This window comes from Giraffa tippelskirchi, chromosome 4 (genome assembly GCF_054371585.1).
Source record: "Giraffa tippelskirchi isolate mGirTip1 chromosome 4, T2T-mGirTip1v1.2.pri, whole genome shotgun sequence".
Classification (NCBI taxonomy): domain Eukaryota; kingdom Metazoa; phylum Chordata; class Mammalia; order Artiodactyla; family Giraffidae; genus Giraffa; species Giraffa tippelskirchi.
Window position 1 is genome coordinate 167324981 of NC_137278.1, and position 18641 is coordinate 167343621.

General features: G+C 37.2%; 1 protein-coding gene and 1 non-coding gene across 10 annotated transcripts in view; both read left to right on the forward strand.

Annotated features, from left to right (window-relative positions):
* Positions 1-18641, forward strand: part of RIC8B (RIC8 guanine nucleotide exchange factor B) — a 105439-nt gene that overhangs the window by 22635 nt on the left and 64163 nt on the right. For all 9 annotated transcript variants that reach the window (XR_014082327.1, XR_014082325.1, XR_014082326.1 and 6 more), the window contains one exon: positions 16767-17375. Coding sequence is in view for 6 of the 9 variants with exons in the window: in XM_081591319.1 (XP_081447445.1) it covers positions 16767-17375 (609 nt within the window). In the remaining 3 variants the exon portion in view is untranslated. The remainder of the gene's footprint in view (positions 1-16766; positions 17376-18641) is intronic.
* On the forward strand, positions 15648-15719 carry TRNAC-ACA (transfer RNA cysteine (anticodon ACA)). Its single transcript has one exon. It is a non-coding gene; the product is annotated as a tRNA-Cys (tRNA).

Here is an 18641-nt window from a genome sequence, read left to right on the forward strand (position 1 = left end):
AGGCAACAATAATCAAGACAGTGTGTACTGACACAAGGATAGATAAACATACATATGGTTGACCTTTAAGCAGCTCAAGGTTTAGGGTGCCAATTCCCTGAGCAGTCGAAAACCCATGTATAACTTTATAGTTGGTCTTTCATATCCACGGTTCTACATCTGTAGTTTCAACCAACTGTGGATCTTGTTGTATGTATTTACTAGAAAAAACCTGCATATAGATATAGATGTAGATCAGTGGAATAGTATTGAGAGTCCAGAAATAACCAGTGTGTCTGTGATCAACAGATTTTTGACAAGGGTGCCAAGACCATTCAGTGGGGAAAGAATAATATTTTAACAAATGGCACTGAGAAACTTAGCCACATATAAAAGAATGCATTGAATCTTTACTTCACACCATGTGCAAAATTTAACTCAAGATAGATCAGACCCAAATGTAAGATCTAAAACCATAAAACTCTTAACAGGAACGTAGGGTAAGTCTTCATGACCTGCATTTGGCAGTGGATTCTTAGATAGGACACCAAAAGCATAAGCAACCAAAGAAAAATCAATACATTAGACTTCATCAAAGTTAACTTTTGTGCTTATATTATCAAGAAAGTGAAAAGACAGCTCACAGAATGGGAGATAGTATTTGCAAATCATATATCTGATAAGAGACTTGTATCTAGGATATATAAAGAACTCAATAATAAAAAAACAAATGAATTTTAAAATGGGCAAAGAATCTAAATATACATTTTTCCAAAGAAGATATACACATAGCCAATCAACACGTGATGCTCAACATCATTAACCATCAGGGAAATGAAAATCAAAACTACAATGAGATATCAGTTTATACTCACTGGTATGGCTAAAATCAAAAAAGTCAGATAATAAGTGTTGACAGGGATGTGGAGAAATCATAATGCTCATACATTACTGATAGATTATTGCATATAAAATGGTGCGGCCACTTTGGAAAATAATCTAGGAGGTCCTCAAAGGATTAAACAGAGTTACTATATGACCCAACAGTTGCACTTCTAGGTATCTACAAAAAAGAAATGAAGATATGTGTCCACAGAAAACTGTGTACTTGAATATTCACAGCAGTATTATTCATAATAGCCAAAAAATGGAACCAAACCAAATGTCTATCACTTTGTGAACTGATAAATGGAATGTATTATAGCCATACGTGCTTATAACATGGATGAACCTTGAGCATATTATGCTAAGTAAAAGAAGGAAGACACAAAAGGCCACATAATGTACAATTCCATTCATATGAAATTTCTAAAGTAGGCAGATCTGTAATAACAGAAAGTAGATCTTTGGTTTCCCAGGGGCTAGGGAGAGAGGGGAATGGGGAGTTACTGCTAATGGGTATTGGGGTTTTCTTGAGGGTGATGAAAATGTTTTAAAATTAAACAGTGATGATGGTTGCACAAGTGTGAATATACTAAGAATCAGTGAGCTGTATACTTTAACAGGGTAAATTTATGATAGATAAATTATGTATTAATAAAGCTGTTATTAAATACTACATGCCCATCATTCAAAGCACTATATGAAGATTAACACATTTAATCCTTATAACAAAGCTAATAAATGAGGTACTGTTTTCTTACTTATTTTACAGATGAGGAAACTAAGGCACACAAAGAAACTACTTGTTTAAACTAGTGAAGTAAATTACTTGCCTAAACTTGTGAAGTGGGAGGACATGATTTAAGCCTATGCCATCTGGTCCACAGCCCTTGTGTTGCACCATACTGCCACTCATTAATAATTGAGTTGACCTATTGTATAGCTTATGAATTGATTCTGTTTTCTGATTGTAGGCTCCAACTCTCTCCAAAACTTGAGAGTTGTTGTGGAGCATAAACAAAACTTTGACACTGAGCTAATTAAAACCATTGACAGAAAACAGAAGCCCAGGATTTGCAGTATGACTGGATAGGGTAACTAGTGTCAGCCCTCCCCATAAGCAGTACAGTACTTGACCTATAGGAGTTAGGCATGCTGCAGATTTTTTTTAAGATTATTATTTTGCCTAAAATATAGGGTTTTGATTTTTTTTCTTCTCAGCAATTAGCTCTTCCTTACACAGTTTGGCCATGTACTAAGGCCAGGTACATCTTTGGCTGATTGAAAACTCTTAGGGCCTGAAAGAGTTCCAGGCTGAACAGACATTTCCAGTTCCTCATTTATAGATGAAAAACTGAGAGGCTGACTTACTTGGGGTTATGATCAATGAGTGGAGGATCTGGGACTCAAACTAGGTCCTCTGCCTCCTTTCCTGTCTTCAGTGACTGTCATTGCAGGCTGGCTCCTCAGGAACTTACAGTACAGTAAGGGACCCAGAATATCTTCCAGGACGGTGATTCCTTCTAAGGTCTCTTGTACTGAGGGTAATCAACCAGAATCCGACTGAATACTTTCAGTAATGGGATCTCCACAGCAGCCACTTTGCTGTTAGATAACTTTGTTAGAGAGCTTTTAACCTGTATGAACTCTACATCTGCTTTAATTGATCCTCCTGCTTTATCCCTCTCTGCCTCTGCCTTTGTCCACCACTTAGCTTGTCTTCTACCTTCTTTCCCCTGCTCCATCTCTTTCATTTTTTCCCCTACTTATTACCAACACTCACATTTATCAAGAAGCTTTTTCTAGCTAAATTCTCTATATGTAGTTTATTCCTTTAATCTTTAATACACAGCTTAAATTGCTATGCATTGAAATACATTTATAGTCCTTATTCATTTTACATATGTTCAGTCTCCATAGTATTATAAGTAACTTGAGTTATGTGCTTTTATAGCTCCCTAACCCTAACTCAACCTTTTGTCACTTGGTTAGTATTTATTTCTCTTGAATAGTTTGCATGTACTTGAATTTTAAATTAAGAGGATTTTAAGTTATGTGCCTCTATCAGGACTATGTGCACAAGTGCTCAGCAATGAACCCTATAGATTCTAAATGGATACTATGGAATCTATAAAACTAATACAAAATTGCCATATTATAATATCAGCACTTACCTTTTCAAGTGTCTTTGGCATTAAATGGAAAATACAGATAAAAATTTCCTAGCCCTATTGTGCTTGTGCAGAGTGTACCTGTTAATATTACTTGATCTGCTCGTCCATCTGGCCATCTTTATGAGGTAATGTGCATAAGTCTCTATTCTATCCCAAGCACTGTGCTAGAGATTTTTAAATATATCATCTCATTTAATATTTATAAGCCCTAGATGTTATTCCTATTTGTAGAGATAAGGAAATTAGGCTCAGTGCTTTAAAAAAATTTGCCAAGATCATATAGCTATAAGCTAGTGTTTGAACCTAGGTGCTTTCCTTACTTCAGTTGTACTATTTCCTAATAAATAACTTGTGAGATGCCTTACTCCTTACAATATATTGTCTCAGATGCTGTTCATGTTAAATAATATATAATATTAATGATATAGATAGATATTTCACAGTAACTCTGTGAAAGATATATTTATATCTTACACATGATGAAATTTAGCTTCAGGAAGAATAAATAAATTGTTCCAGATCCAAATTCAAAAAATAATAGAACTAGGAATTAGAAAAAACCCAAACTGTTTCTGTGCTTTTTTCCTGCTACACCACTCCTGTGTTCTTGTGCCTTTGAAGACCTCTAACATCACAGCTGTCTCATTGAAACAACTTTGAAAGTGAAAGTGAAGTCACTCAGTCGTGTCCAACTCTTTGCGACCCCATGGACTGGAGCCCCTCCATCCATGGGATTCTCCAGGCAAGAATACTGGAGTGGGTTGCCATTTCCTTCTCCAGGGGATCTTCCTGACCCAGGGATTGAACCTAGGTCTCTGGCATTGTAGGCAGATGCTTTACCGTCTGAGCCACCAGGGAAGTCAATCCCAACTTTACTCTTGTCCTTATTCTTGGCTGTCCTAGTCTGCTCGTGCTACCATGACAAAATACCAAAAACTGAGTTGCATAAGCAAAACAAATTTATGCCTCACAGTTTTGGAGGCTAGAAGTCCAAAATCAAGGTGTTGGTAAGGTAGATTTCCTTCTGAGACCTCTTCTCTTGGCTTATAGTCACCTGCTGTCTGACTGTATACTCATTTGACCTCCTCTTTGTGAGAGAAGGAAGCGAGTGGGGAATGAGTCTCTTGTAAAAAGATATTATTCCTATAAGACCAAGGCCTCTCCTTCATGACCCCATCTCACCTTAATAACCTTCTCAAAGCCCCATCTCTAAATACCATCACACTGGGGTTAGAACATCAACATATGAATTTAATGGGGATACAAATATTTAGTCCATAACTTCAACTTACCATCAGAGCCCCTGATTATCTTCTATAGAGGCCTGGGCTACTACAGCTGAGATCTAGGGATTTAGAGATAGAGTATTTCAGAGTGAAGAGCTGAGCGTTGTGGAGTAGATGACGTTGGAGACAAATTCCAGAGAAACTTTATATAGGTAACATTTTGATACACTGAAAAAGACAAAAAGCTGTAGAGATCCAGTGGATGAGACTCTGTACCAGCCACCAAGATATAGAGTATATGTTGTGATGGAATGTACATCTTCCAGCTTTGTTAGTGTACTTTTACATAATCAAATTATGACTTGGCTGAGAACTCAGTAAAGATTAAATGTGATAATGTTGCCTTATTTGGCAAACTAAAATGCAACAAATGATAATGCTCCTGTATCTGGCAGTATATTAAAATACTAAAATATGTTTTGCATAGGTAGTGAAGAAGAGCATTTTCTGAAAAATAAAGACTCTTGCTTAAGTAGTAAGAAAACCAGAGTTGGCTGGTACTGTATTTAAAGAGAAATTGAAAGTTTTGACATGCCCATTTCTGCCCTCAGTCAAGAAGGGAAAGGCAGCTGATTGGTTTTTAAGTTTTCATTTACACCTAAGCTATTTTTCCCATCTGTTAATGAACTCTTGATGATGCATCATGTCTTTCTCAGGATTGCTAATTAGCAAAGAAACTTGAGCCAAACTTACATAATTGTTGTTACTATGAACTCTCAGTCTTTTGGCAGGATCACCATGATACAGAGCATAGCCAGAAGGATTGTATTACTGAAAAAAAATGTACATGTGCAAGAAGGAGAGCTAAAGATGAAATTAAGGAAGTGAGATAAAAACTTCATTCACAAGGACAGTATCCATTAACTAAAAAGTGATAATTACTATTGCCTCCCATAGTAAAAGTAGGAAAAAAACCCCAAAAGTGTATAGATATCATATCATATTAAACTAAATGTAATTGAAACCAGCTTCATGGGCATTTATTTAGAAAATCTCATCTTTCACTTTTTATAAAGAGATTTCAAATTTGACCTCCAGAATCCTCTCTAACCTTTCTTAGAAGCGCAGTGTAGAATCCTGGCAGTAAGTCATTAATTGTTTAATGTTTTTGTAAAATACTATTTTTTAATAGGTCTGTCTTCTGGCAATGACAGCATTGTTCCAACTATTGATTATAATAAGCTTACTTTAGAATTTAATACATCTGTTTCTGTCTTCTGCATACACATGTGTGTGTGTGCACGCGTGCACACACACACACATTGCTGTGCACAGAGGGCAAAAGTTTAGAACTATCAGATTTAGGTGGCTGACCTTCAGCTCCAGTTAAGAACTAAAATTAGATCTCTGTGGAATATATATCCAGTGACATCCATCAGAGAAGAGTGTAGGCATAACCCTGAGAAGCCAGGGAGGCATCATTCAAGGGACTTTGCTGTAACTACAAAATTGTTTCGCATTTGAATTTTTATCTTAAAAATTCATGTGACTTTTTGTATTGTGAGTTGTAACACATTTGTTTATTTTCATGTAGAAACACTTCCCTGCTCCCACCCTTGATAAATCTTTTAGTAAAATGGTAGTTAAGGAGGATACACAAGGATTGTCCTGTGACTTTAAGTATCTCTGGCACTGTGCCAAATCTCCCAGATGAATGTGCCTATTTTAAGAACATGGTCCTATCCCATCACTATAGGAACACTGGTTGATTGCAGTGAGAGCATAAATCAGGCATGTGGCTAACATTGCAGACATAATGGACAAGAAGGTGGAAGTGGGATGGGGAATCCACTCATTAAAGAGAAAGTATTTAATTCTTATTAAGGAGAATGGATAGGTATTTCAACACACAATAGAAGACCAGAAACAGTAAATAAGAAGAAGAACCATGTTTAAGGACTTGTCTGTTTAAGGAGAAAAAAAATCAGTCCTCAGTAATTCCTTTCACAGACCTAGCTTATCCCAGAATTGCTTTGAATGTTTTAACACTCATTTTTTATTTATTTTGTCACCAGATACCAGTAGAATGAAAAGAGAGTAGGACTGGGAGTCAAATAATAATCTTAGTCCCCTTTTCCATTGTAGCTTTCTGTGCTACTTAAGCAAATCATTCAGCTTCCTTGGGAGTCAGTTTTCATTATCTATAAAATAAATCCCCGATCCTGAATATGGGCTTCCTAGTTGGCTCAGTGGGTAAAGAATCCACCTGCAATGCAGGAGATACAGGTTACATTCTTGGGTTGGGAAGATCCCCTGGAGGAGGCCATGGCCACCTACACCATTGTTCTTACCTGGAGAATCCCATGGACAGAGGAGCCTGGTGGGCTACAATCCATAGGGTCTCAGAGTTGGACATGACTGAGCACACACACACAATCCTGAATATGTTATTAGGTATTATTTTCTAAAAGGATTCTATGGTCAAATAAATAAAGGAAGTATCAGCTTAAAAAACATGTTTCTTTTCCATAGTTCATCTGAGAATCTTTAATATTTTAATAAGCCTTAAAAGTTTCCTAGATTTATTCTTTAACAAAACCCATTTTTTTAATAGAACCTTTTGCACTGCTAGTGTTTATTGATGTTAAGTAGTCATTATAGCCCTTTATAACTCTTAATATTCTGATTCTGGAAATTATACTCATTTTGTTTGGCTCTTCGACTGTTTTCTGGCCTGTAGTTATCATAGGGTTACTGCCAAGTTGAACTCACTGCCTCTGCTGTGTATGTACTCTGCCCCTCTTTCCAAGTTGAACTGGAAAGTTATTGCATTTTCCTGTTTCTTATAAATAAAACAGACATTAGTTTAGTCCTTGTCTTTTGCAGTGTTCACTTCTCTGTTCACTGCCATTACATTTTTAATTTGGTTGTTCAGTCATTGGCCCATTTTTAGAGGTCTTGTTCTTAGAAATGTACAATTTTGTCTCTTCCTGTGTACCATCCTCTCATTTAATAAGCAATACTGTAATATATAGGGTATTATCCCCATTTCACATGTAATGAACCTTATGCTCAGAAAAAAACAAATAACTTGCCCAGATCTCACAGGTAATAAAATAGCAAAGTGAAGTCTCTCTGACTTGGCAACTCAAATTCTCTATTATGGCATATACATTATAGTTATAGTGGTAAATAACATTTGTTGAGTATTTTATTCTAAGGCAGCATATACATATTATCTTATTTAATTCCCCCAATAGCCCTATGAAGTAGATACTATCATTCCCATTTTATCTTGAATTTAGTAAACAGACATTTGGTGAATTGTTAATGAATGGATAAATAGATGAAGAAATGAATATACAAACCAACCATGGCACAACCAGGCCAAGTTGGTCTGAGTCTTGTTATTAGATATAGAGTAGTTGCTTAGTCATTGAAAATGTTAATTGCTCAGTCATGTCTGACTCTTTGCGACTGCATGGACTATAGCCCACCAGGCTTCTCTGTCCAGGCAAGAAGGAGTGGGTAGCCATTCCCTTCTCCAAGGGATCTTCCCAACCCAGGGATCGAACCCATGTCTCCTGAATTACAGGCAGATTCCTTACCATCCAACCCAGGGATTGAACCCACGTCTCCTGAATTACAGGCAGATTCCTTACCATCTGAGCCACCAGGGAAGTACAATATCATTTCTGTTACTTATGGAATGATGGTATAAGAGGTTCTATATGGGGCATGATTGGGACATTGTATTTCAAAGGTATATTCTTATTTAAATGTAAAGCCAAGTTGTTGCAACAAAGAGGCCCCCAAGGAAGAAGTGATTTAAGGAATATGGGCATTTATTACCTTTCCAAATAACAGGTCATGGGTGATCAACCATGCAGGTGACTAGCTCTGCTCCATGTGTTAATTCAGTGACCTAGCCTCTTTACAGGTTTGTCAAGTCATATCTTTGCCATTGAACATTGTCTCAGCCTATACTGGGCTGCCACTTCCAGGTTCTGGGCTGCAGAAGGGGACAAGAAAGGGGAGAAGGCATGCCCACTATTGTAATGACCCAAACCTGAAAAGGGCATACAATGTATCCTCATACATTCCATTGGCAGAGTTCAGTCATAGGGCCCTGAAGAAGAGCTGAGGAGTGTAGTGTAACCAGGCAGCCATGAAACTTGCCACAGTTCTCTTACTGTTTAAGAAAGGGAGGATGGATTTTGATGGACTTCTATCACTTTTTACCACAATGCCTAATAATTAAAGTCTTAATAAGTTCCCTGGTGGCTCAGTGGTAAAGAACCCACCTGCCAAGGAGAAAACGTGGGTTCAGTCCCTGGGTCCAGAAGATCCCCTGGAGAAGGAAATGGCAACCCACTCTAGTATTCTTACCCGACAAATTCCATGGACAGAGAGAGGAGCCTGGCGGGCTACAGTCTATGGGGCCGTAAAAGAGTTGGGCACGATTTAGCGACTAAGCAACAAAAACAAAGTCTGTTTATGAGGCTTTATAGTATTTCCTCATTACTCTGGGATCTGAGTTAATATTACTGCCTTCATTATATATTTGAAGAAAACTTATACGGGATAAAATGCGTTCTTAAGAACAGTGCTTTCATATTATTTGTGATGAAGGACCAAGTTTTTTGCTTATCTGTTTCTTAATTTTCCTCTAATTTGTAATAGACCAGTAGTTCTGAAAGTATAATAAAAATGAATCATGCAAGAAATAATTACATGCTTGGATAGCAAAGTCAAATCACTATAAAGGTTTCCGAATACATATTCTCAACTTTTTATGTGCTTAGTCACTCAGTTGTGTCTGACTCTGTGACCCCATGGACTGTAGCCCACCACGTTCCTCTGTCCATGAGGATCTCCAGGCAAGAATACTGGAGTGGGTTGCCATGCCATCCTTCAGGGGATCTTCCCAACCCAGGAATCAAACCCAGGTCTTCCACATTGCGGGTGGATTCTTTACCATCTGAGCCACCAGGGAGGTCTAAGAATACTGGAGTGGGTAGCCTATCCCTTCTCCAGCAGAACTTCTCAACCCAGGAGTCGAACCGGGGTCTCCTGCATTGCAGGTGGATTCTTTACCAGCTGAGCTACCAGGGATGGTTGGACAACAAACAGTTTGTGAACTGGCACCAATCTGCAGACACTTTTGAGTAGTAATATTTGTCTCAAAAGTATTTTCTTACTACCTCTTTGGGATTGCCAGAGTATAATAGACTAACTATGATGTCTATATTATAAGCAAAGACATTTTCTTTGTATATAAAACTTGACTTTTCTCTTTTAAAAATATTTTTAGAAATCAACTTTTAGGACAGCATATAAATCATGATAGATTCATTATTTGAATGCTCATATACATGTCATAGCCTGTTTCGCTTGTTTCATAGTTGAAGTCAAAGCTAATCCTGGTTTTACAGATTGATAGTGAAAAGCTTAGCATTCTGGAGCTGAAAGAAGGTTGCCTAAAAGAGCCTTGATGCACGATATAGAGAAAGAAGACAATCTAATAAAATGGCATGCTGAGGGTCACAGTTAAATGAGAGATAGCATAGTATGATCATGGACTTAAGTGGAAATCACACTGGAGTCAGATGATCTGGATTGAGTCCTGGCCTTCTACTTCTTAGTTAAGTGTTCTTAGGTAGTCATTTAAAGAATCATATAGTCAGTGTTCAGTAAGCATTCCTTAGATTGAGGAATGTATATGAAAGTTTTTTGTAAAATATAAAGCACATAAGCAAACAGTGTTACTATTATTATTAAAATTATGAAGTCATCCCTTCTGATACTAAGTCCACTGGTTTTCCTGAACTCTTCTATATTTCATGCTAAACACCTGTTGAAAACAGGAGTCATATTTAATATTGCATCAAATTAAAATTTCTGGAGAGAGGATAGGCTACCCACTCCAGTATTCTTGGGCTTCCCTTGTGGCTCAGCTGGTAAAGAATCCTCCTGCAATGCAGCAGACCTGGGTTCGATCCCTGGGTTGGGAAGATACCCTGGAGAAGGGAAAGGCTACCCACTCCAGTATTCTAGGCTCAAGAATTCCATGGACTGTATAGTCCATGGGTTCTCAAAGAGTCGGACATGACTGAGTGACTTTCACTTTCAAATTAAAATTATGTTTATAAGGACTCTATAGCAGTGTGGAAAAAGTAAATTTAAAAGACAGGAAACAAAATTATTTACACATGATGATTGTGATTCTGTAGGCTGAAGTAATGTGCTTGTTACTGATACTCAAGCAGATTGACTAATGATAAAATCCTTCTGTCCACTGCATATAAAATATGTTAATACTACATAGTATAATTATAAATTTCTTTTCTATTTTCTTTGATAGTTTAATGCATTTTACATTTTAAAGAACATGTATAAGGAATTTAAACTCTTCAGAAAAGAGAACTTTATATGAAGACACATAATTTTTGCTTCTCATATAAAAAGACGTTTTTACACCATAGGGCAAACCATCTTACCAGTACAATCACAAGAACAGCCTTTACTGATTCTCCCATTGCTTCTTAGAACGGGCAACTATCTGGACAACATTAGTTGACTTCTACTAATGCTTTAAATTCAGGGAACTTCTTAGTCTAGTCAGTTTATTTGTTGGGTGCTTATTGTGTTCTTGTTGCTCTGCTGAGGGCTGCAAAGATTATGAAGAAATAAAACATAATAATAGTCACAGTTCAAAAAGTGCTTGTTATGTCCCAAAGACTCTTTCACAACAGCCCTCTGAGATGTAAGTGATATTATTCCCATTTTACAAATGAGAAAATGAGGCTCACAGAAGTAAAAAAATGTCTGAATCATAGTGGTAAAGCTGGCTGTTAAATCCAGGTTTTTCTGATTTAAAAGCCTCTACAGTACATTTTCTTCTCTTATAAAAGAAAGATGTCCTTTCTACCTTCAGAGAGCTTTTAGTAGCTGAGGCAAACTCATAAAAAAAACAGGAAGAATTAACTAAATACCAATGATTGCTACAAATTTTGGTATGGGCGTTCCTTGGAGAGGAAGAAAGTTGGGGGCTGAAGTAGTAAGGAAAAAAAAAAAACTTTATATCAAAAGTTAATTTTAAGCTTAGTTTTGGAGAATGGATAAAACTTAAATAGTCGAAGAAGGAGAAGGACTGATGCATATAGAAGGGAGATGGCAAGAAAGCAAAAAAAAAACAACTCTACATGAAATAATTTGAAAGAAATATAATTAGAGAGGAGGGTTTGATAGGGGAGCAGTATGAAAGAGAAGACTCAAAAAGCAGGCTGGAGGATCATAAATGCTAAGCTGAAGATTTGAGATTTTTACCTTATAACAATATATAAATGATAACCAGTACTGAACACTTAATGCTTTCCAAGCACTGTTCTAAGTACTCTACATATGTGATGTCATTTAGTAACTTTCCAAGGTCACACCATTAGAAGACAGTAGAATCAGCCTTTAAACACAAATTTAAATCCAGAAGCCCTGCTCTTAATCACAACACTGTTCTAGTTCTGGAGTCTATGATAAGTGGAACAAGTTTCAGGCCCAGGACCACTGATCTTAAACAAGTAATACACTTTACACCTCAAGTGATTTTTAACATTTGCGAAAAGTAATGTGACCAGATAATGACATCCCATCCCTATTCCTGCCACCCTGATATGTCTTTAGGACAGTTGAGGAGAAGTTAAGGTGTTTGTGCTAATGGCTTTCAGCTCTGCCTACTTTTCTGTGCTTATCTGGTCAGTTACTCTCAGTTAACCCCTGGTCCCCAACATCCAAGTTATATCAGTCCATTGTTAGTTGTAGTTCATTGGTTCCTAGAGTGTGGCTCCTGAACTGACAGCAACAGCATCAACTGGGAACTTATTAAGAGTCCCAATTCTGGCCTCATTCCAGACTGACTAAATCAGAAACTCTGATTCAATCTCTGTTTCAACAATCCTCACCTAGAGATTATGATACTAAGTGAAATAAGTCCGAAAGAGAATGACAAATACCATATGTTATCACTTATATGTGAAATCTAAAATATGACACAAGTGAACATATCTATGAAACAAACAGACTCAGACATAGAGAACAGACTTGTGGTTCGCCATAGAGGAGGGTGAGTAGGAAAGCAAAGGACTGAGAGTTTGGGACAAACTATTATATATGGATGGATAAACAACAAGGTCCTGTTATGCGGCACAGAGACCTATGGTCAGTATCCTGTGATAAGCCATATGGAAGAGAATATGCAAAAGAATATATACATATATATGTATAACTGAATCACTTTGCTGTACTGTAGATATTAACACAAGACTAAATCAACTCTACTTCAATAAAATTAACAACAACAAATAATTCTTTAAGAGATTATGATGCATGCTTAAGTTTGAAAACCATTACTATAGTATACTCTAGGGTTTCCATTCGGGAGCAAGCTACCAAAAATTTTTTGACAATACCTGGTATTAACGTTGAGAATCTCAATCTTGAGTCTCTGCTGCTGGGTCTTGTAGTCTAACTTTATGGAAATAGCCATGGCTACTAAGCTAGTGGTGGGTTCCCAGGTGGCTCAGTGGTAAAGAATCCACCTGCCAATACAGAAGATGTGAATTTGATCCCTGGGTTGTGAACATCCCCTGGAGAAGGAAATGGCAACCCTCTTCAGTGTTCTTGCTAGGATAATACTGTTACAGTCCATGGGGTTGCAAAGAATCTGACACGACTGAGCACGCGCACTGCAACCTAATGAGCATTTTAAAAGGGTTTTTTTGTCAGCCTTTCTGAAGTAATTATACTTTATGAGCATACCTAAGCTTTGCTTTATGACTTTAGTTCATTCCTGAAAACCTTACCTCTTAGTGAAAAGATTTTAAAACAGAAGATATTTCCATCAATTTTAATGGAAAAAAAATTGTTTCATGGTTATCTAAGATACCAAAATAGTTTTCAGATTAAAAAATTTATCAGTTGAACAGTGATAACAAGTTTGTACAAATAATACTTAGAAAGTTAGTAAAAACAGTTTGTACTTAAAATGTTATGTAATGATGATTTATTGTACTTGCAAAAAGAGGAAGAGAAGACTTGATAGTGAGAGGTGGCTGGTGGTGGAGGAATACAAAGGGATTATTCTTTGGAAGGGGCTGGAGAGTCAGGTAGTAAACTTTAAAGCAGGTTATCTTTGGGCGTGTGTGGGTATCTTGCACTTAAAAACAGCTACAGCACACTTGGGCCTGCCAGTGGGATACAGATGAAACAGCCTGTGTTCTCAAGGAGACTGGAGAAGGAGTGAGATGCTCCAACATCTCACTCTATAAGGAACTAAGTGCTTGTTGAAACTAAGGGCTGTATAGAAGGAGAGCAGAGGGAGCGGCTGGGGAATCTTCTAGACCCCTCAGTCTTCAAATTAAACCTTAGAAAAAGAGTGGGGTCCTGACTGGTGGAAATGGGGACAGGGTAGGCCATGCTGAGGTAATAGTGGGAGAAGGTTCAGGACATATTGTCAGGGGACTGGGAGTCCGTTTGGAGCACTTGGAAAGGAAAGAAAAGGGAGGATGTATGTGTGTGACAGAGATATAGGAAAGGGGACACTGAGCTTATTTCAGCTGCATTCTGTGGGCAACAGAGAGCTATGAAAGCATTTGAAGAGAGCAAAGCATGTTTTAGGAGGAGTAAAATCAACTGAAAAAAAAATAGTTATAGCACAGGAAAATACCATTAAGGCAAAATAAAGAAACAAGAGCACCTTTGAAACAGAAGTCGTGCATGCACTCAACAGATGGGGGAATCATAAGGAATGCTACCCCTTCAGTGTTCTTGCTTGGTGTTCATATGCAAAGAAAAACTTCTGATTCATCCGAATGAGGTACATGGTTTAATTTTTCTTTATAATATTCTCTAAATAGAAACTATCACATTGAGTAGAGCAATGAATGTGTCTGTTAAATATCACTTCTTATATTTTGAGTACGTCTTTGATTTTTTTTAAGTTGTAATACAAAAAAGGGAGGGGTTCATTGTCCAAGAAGTGGTATTACTTTTCAAGAGACATTATAACAAAAAGCTACCTAACAGTTGTCATGTGAGGCAAGTCTATGATGAGAAATGACATGTCTAAAAACAACTGATTGAAAACTATGCTTGAAATAGTCTCCGTTGTGGATTTTCTGGAAGCCTTTAGGTGAGGCAGTTTTTAACTATAAATTTTGCAGGCCTCTCTAATCTCTTTTATGTAGCCTTCTTATGTCCCAGAGTTTTAACAGTCCATTTGGTTTATAGCCTTGGCTATTTGTATTCATACTTTGCTCTTTTTCTTTCTTGAATCTGACAGTGGAGGAAGAAAGAAGTCATTCCTACCCACAGATTTGGAGCAGGGGGAGGAGATTTTATTGTTGTTTTTGATTTAGAAAGAAAAGAACTAAAGATTTCTGTGTTTTATTAGATATGTAGAACTCCAAATTCACATATATAATATTTTATAATACCTTATTTATTATGTATTTCTTAAATAGGAATGTAGATAATTCCTTCTTGGGTAAAATTATATGGGAGCAAAGGTTACTTAACTCCACTACCCAGGAATATAGCACGTAGGAAACAGTGTGTAAAAGATATTTTTTTTCTTTGTCTTGGATGTGAAAAATCTGAAATTGGAGAAATTTTCCTATTTTATATATTTTTAATAATGGGCATATTATACTTTCCTCTATCCCAAAACAGCATTCATGAAAAAAAGTGCTTTTATGATGATATTAAAATATTAAGTGGAAGTCCTTTCTAGTTATCAGGCATGTTAAGGGATAGAGTTAACAATGTAGTGAAGTTTTTTTAGCTTGCTAGGTTAATTTCCTTTCCACCTCCATCTAGAGAACATAGTACATTTAAAATTGACATTTCCATAGCTGTTTGACTCAGATGTACTGAGAAGATGCACATGGCCTAAAATTTCTGCCAAGATCATAATTCTTGACCTACAGATAGCCTCTTTTAGTTAAAGTCTGATGACAGAGTAACAGAAACTTTGTAGAACCTTGTATTGGTCATAGTTGTTGTTGCTTTTGTTTTTACAAAATGTAACGGGTATAGAAATGGTTGGCAGTAGAATGGTTATACCTGCTGTTCCTCATATAAGGTTTGAGGTTCAGAGACCCAGATCTGCAGTTTATGGAGAAGAAAACTGGACATTGACTTTTAAGAGAATTATCAGTGGTTCTTAAATTTGGCAATGACAGAAAAACTTTTTCAAAAAATTCAATATAGAGTACACTTTGGGTCCAAATAAAGAATTGTTTCTGAGACAGTGGTAGCAAGATTTGGAACCAGGACTACTAGTATATTTGTGTAATCTGTGCCCTACTCCAACTCCATGGTTTCTTGAGCTTCCCTGGTGGCTCAGACGGTAAAGCGTCTGCCTACAATGTGGGAGACCCAGGTTCAATCCCTGGGTAGGGAAGATCTCCTGGAGAAGGAAATGGCAACCCACTCCAATATTCTTGCTTGGAAAATCCCATGGATGGAGGAACCTGGTAGGCTACAGTCCATGGGGTCGCAAAGAGTCAGACACGACTGAGCAACTTCACACCTTCACACACACTCCAAGAGAACAAAGGAAAGCTAAGATCCTGCCCACACTCTGAGCTTCCCAAGCCATGTGTCCTGGCACAGGGCTGCGCGGAGGAAGAGGGCTTTTTTGGTAATTTGACCACCCAGTAAGAACACTTTCTGCAGTTAGCATGGAGAGGGGCACCTTTTTGCAATTGACTGAAAGGAAGCATATATGCTAGCTGAGCCCTCTTTGGAACCCAATACTTGGAATAATTGTTAGCAATGTTGTCAGCAGATCTTCTCTGGGGTCATTTGATAATTAAATGTTATTACATATTAGCTAAAGAGAGTTCTAAGGTTTATATAACATGGGACTATTGCCCATAGTACTATAAATTCGGAAGACATTAGCAATGCTGAAACTGGGCATAAATGAAGGCTTCTTTAAGTCTTTTTATAAGAGCCTATACTTGTGGCCAAATGTGAACCAGTTCTCAAGGCATTAATTTTTATTTCCAGGAGGGGAATAGCTATGATTCAGACGATTACCTTCCATTCTCATAGTATATGTAGTCTGATATTAAAAATTCTTGAGAACAAACTTATATAAGATATTTGAAACTCATCTGTATAAAGTCACTAATTCTCTTTTAAACTAAGAATATTAGGCTAGAAGTTAGGAAACCCATACTCTACTGTTGCTACCCCACTAATTCATTGTGGCCTCATTCAAGTAGCTTAACCTTTTTGGCCCTCAATTTCCAAATCTGTAAAGTGAAAGAACTGCACCAAATATAAGGTCTCTTTCAGTTCTAACATTCTATGACTTTAAAAAAGTAAAAATCTTTTCTAGCCAGATCTTGAACTGCAATTTAATACATTAATAGAGAAACAGTCCATTTTAAATCACGTAAGCCAAATAACCATATTTTTCATACTTATTCTTGTTTTTCAGAAACTCTGTGAAGGCATATTTAAAGTCCTTTTAAAGGACATCCCAACAACATGTCAAGTGTCCTGCCTGGAAGTTCTCCGCATTCTCTCCAGAGACAAAAAGGTTTTAGTTCCTGTAACAACCAAGGAAAATATGCAGATACTGCTGCGACTAGCCAAGCTAAATGAGTCGGATGATTCTTTGGAGAAGGTGTCAGAGTTCCCAGTTATTGTGGAGTCATTAAAATGTCTTTGTAACATAGTGTTCAACAGTCAGATGGCACAGCAGCTCAGTCTGGAACTTAACCTTGCTGCAAAGCTTTGTAACCTCCTGAGGAAATGCAAGGACCGAAAGTTTATCAATGACATTAAGTGCTTTGACTTGCGCTTGCTCTTCGTCCTGTCACTCTTGCACACCGACATCAGGTCACAATTGCGCTATGAGCTCCAAGGACTACCGCTGCTAACCCAGATCTTGGAAAGTGCCTTTAGCATCAAGTGGACCGATGAATATGAATCGGCCATAGACCATAATGGACCTCCTCTCTCACCTCAGGAGACAGACTGTGCCATTGAGGCCCTTAAAGCTCTCTTCAATGTGACGGTAGACAGTTGGAAGGTGCATAAAGAGGTAAGGTCAAGAAGAATATTCTCATCTGCTTGGAATTTCATTGGTTTGAAAGCTGCCTGAAACAGAGGAATGCTAAACAGGGAAATGGAAGAAGTTTCCAATTCCCTCATTAATCAGTTATATGACTCAGGATACATTTCTTAACCATTTGTAACTCTTACTCTTTCCATCTGTGTGACACTCATCAGAATAGGATAAGGATGGACTGCTGTTTTGTAAGATACCAAGTATAGTTCCTTTTCCAAGTTGTACTATCATGTGTCTTTTTTTTTTTTTTTTTAAGTGCCTCTTTCAGAAACAAGGTTTAAATTATTATAAGAGTTGATGGGAAACAAAACAATGATTCATAAAGGTATAGGCATGTTCATTGCCTGCTATTTTAAAGAAACACTAAGATATTTAGGCCAGTTGAAATCAATCAGTCAGAATGGATGTCTGCTCAGAAGAGTAAAAGACACTGTGTTTATCACCTGTCATACCAGTCTCCTGATGTGTTACTATGTAGTAATAGATAACTATCAGAAGTGTAGGATACAGCTAGGATATATGCTGATACACAGTCCTAGAAAACCAGTATAATTACACCAGAATATGGGAAGGTTATTTTAAACCACTTGATTTATTTCTAGACTAAAATTCTTTTCTGTGGCTTGGACCGTCCAGCAACCCAAAGTGAGGCAGATTTGATAGTTTATATTTGAGTACCACAAGAACAATATGCTAAACAAGAAGATTAGTTTAAGAAAGTCAACAATTTTCAATGAAGAGGACAAACCTTTTCCCTTGCTTCTACAATCTTATCATTTCACATTTACCCTCTCTCTTTAACCTTAAATAACTCATAAAATTTAGTCTCTTTCTTAAAAAAAGAAAAGAAAGAAAAAACGTATTTTGGTGCCAGAGCAAATTATCTTTTTTGACGGTTGACTTTATGACTTAAGTTAACATTTTGCTATGTCCATTTGAGGCAGTTCTCACCATGAATAAAGATCTGTTTTTGCCAGCACCCTACTTTGAAAGGATTATCTCAGTGCAGTGCTATAGTAGCAGTATGCAGGCATCTTGAGTTTTAAAGTGCAAATAGGTCTATATTTTGAAACCAAATATTTGAAGATCAGTCCTAACAGCTGTTTTAGATGACTGTAGTATGGTTAGTTTTTCCTGGGACTTGGCAGAAAAAGATGCAGAAAGCCCACATGCTCCATTTGTGCTTTGAAACCAAATATTTGGAAGTATTTAAAATGTTATGTCTCTATGCTTATTTGG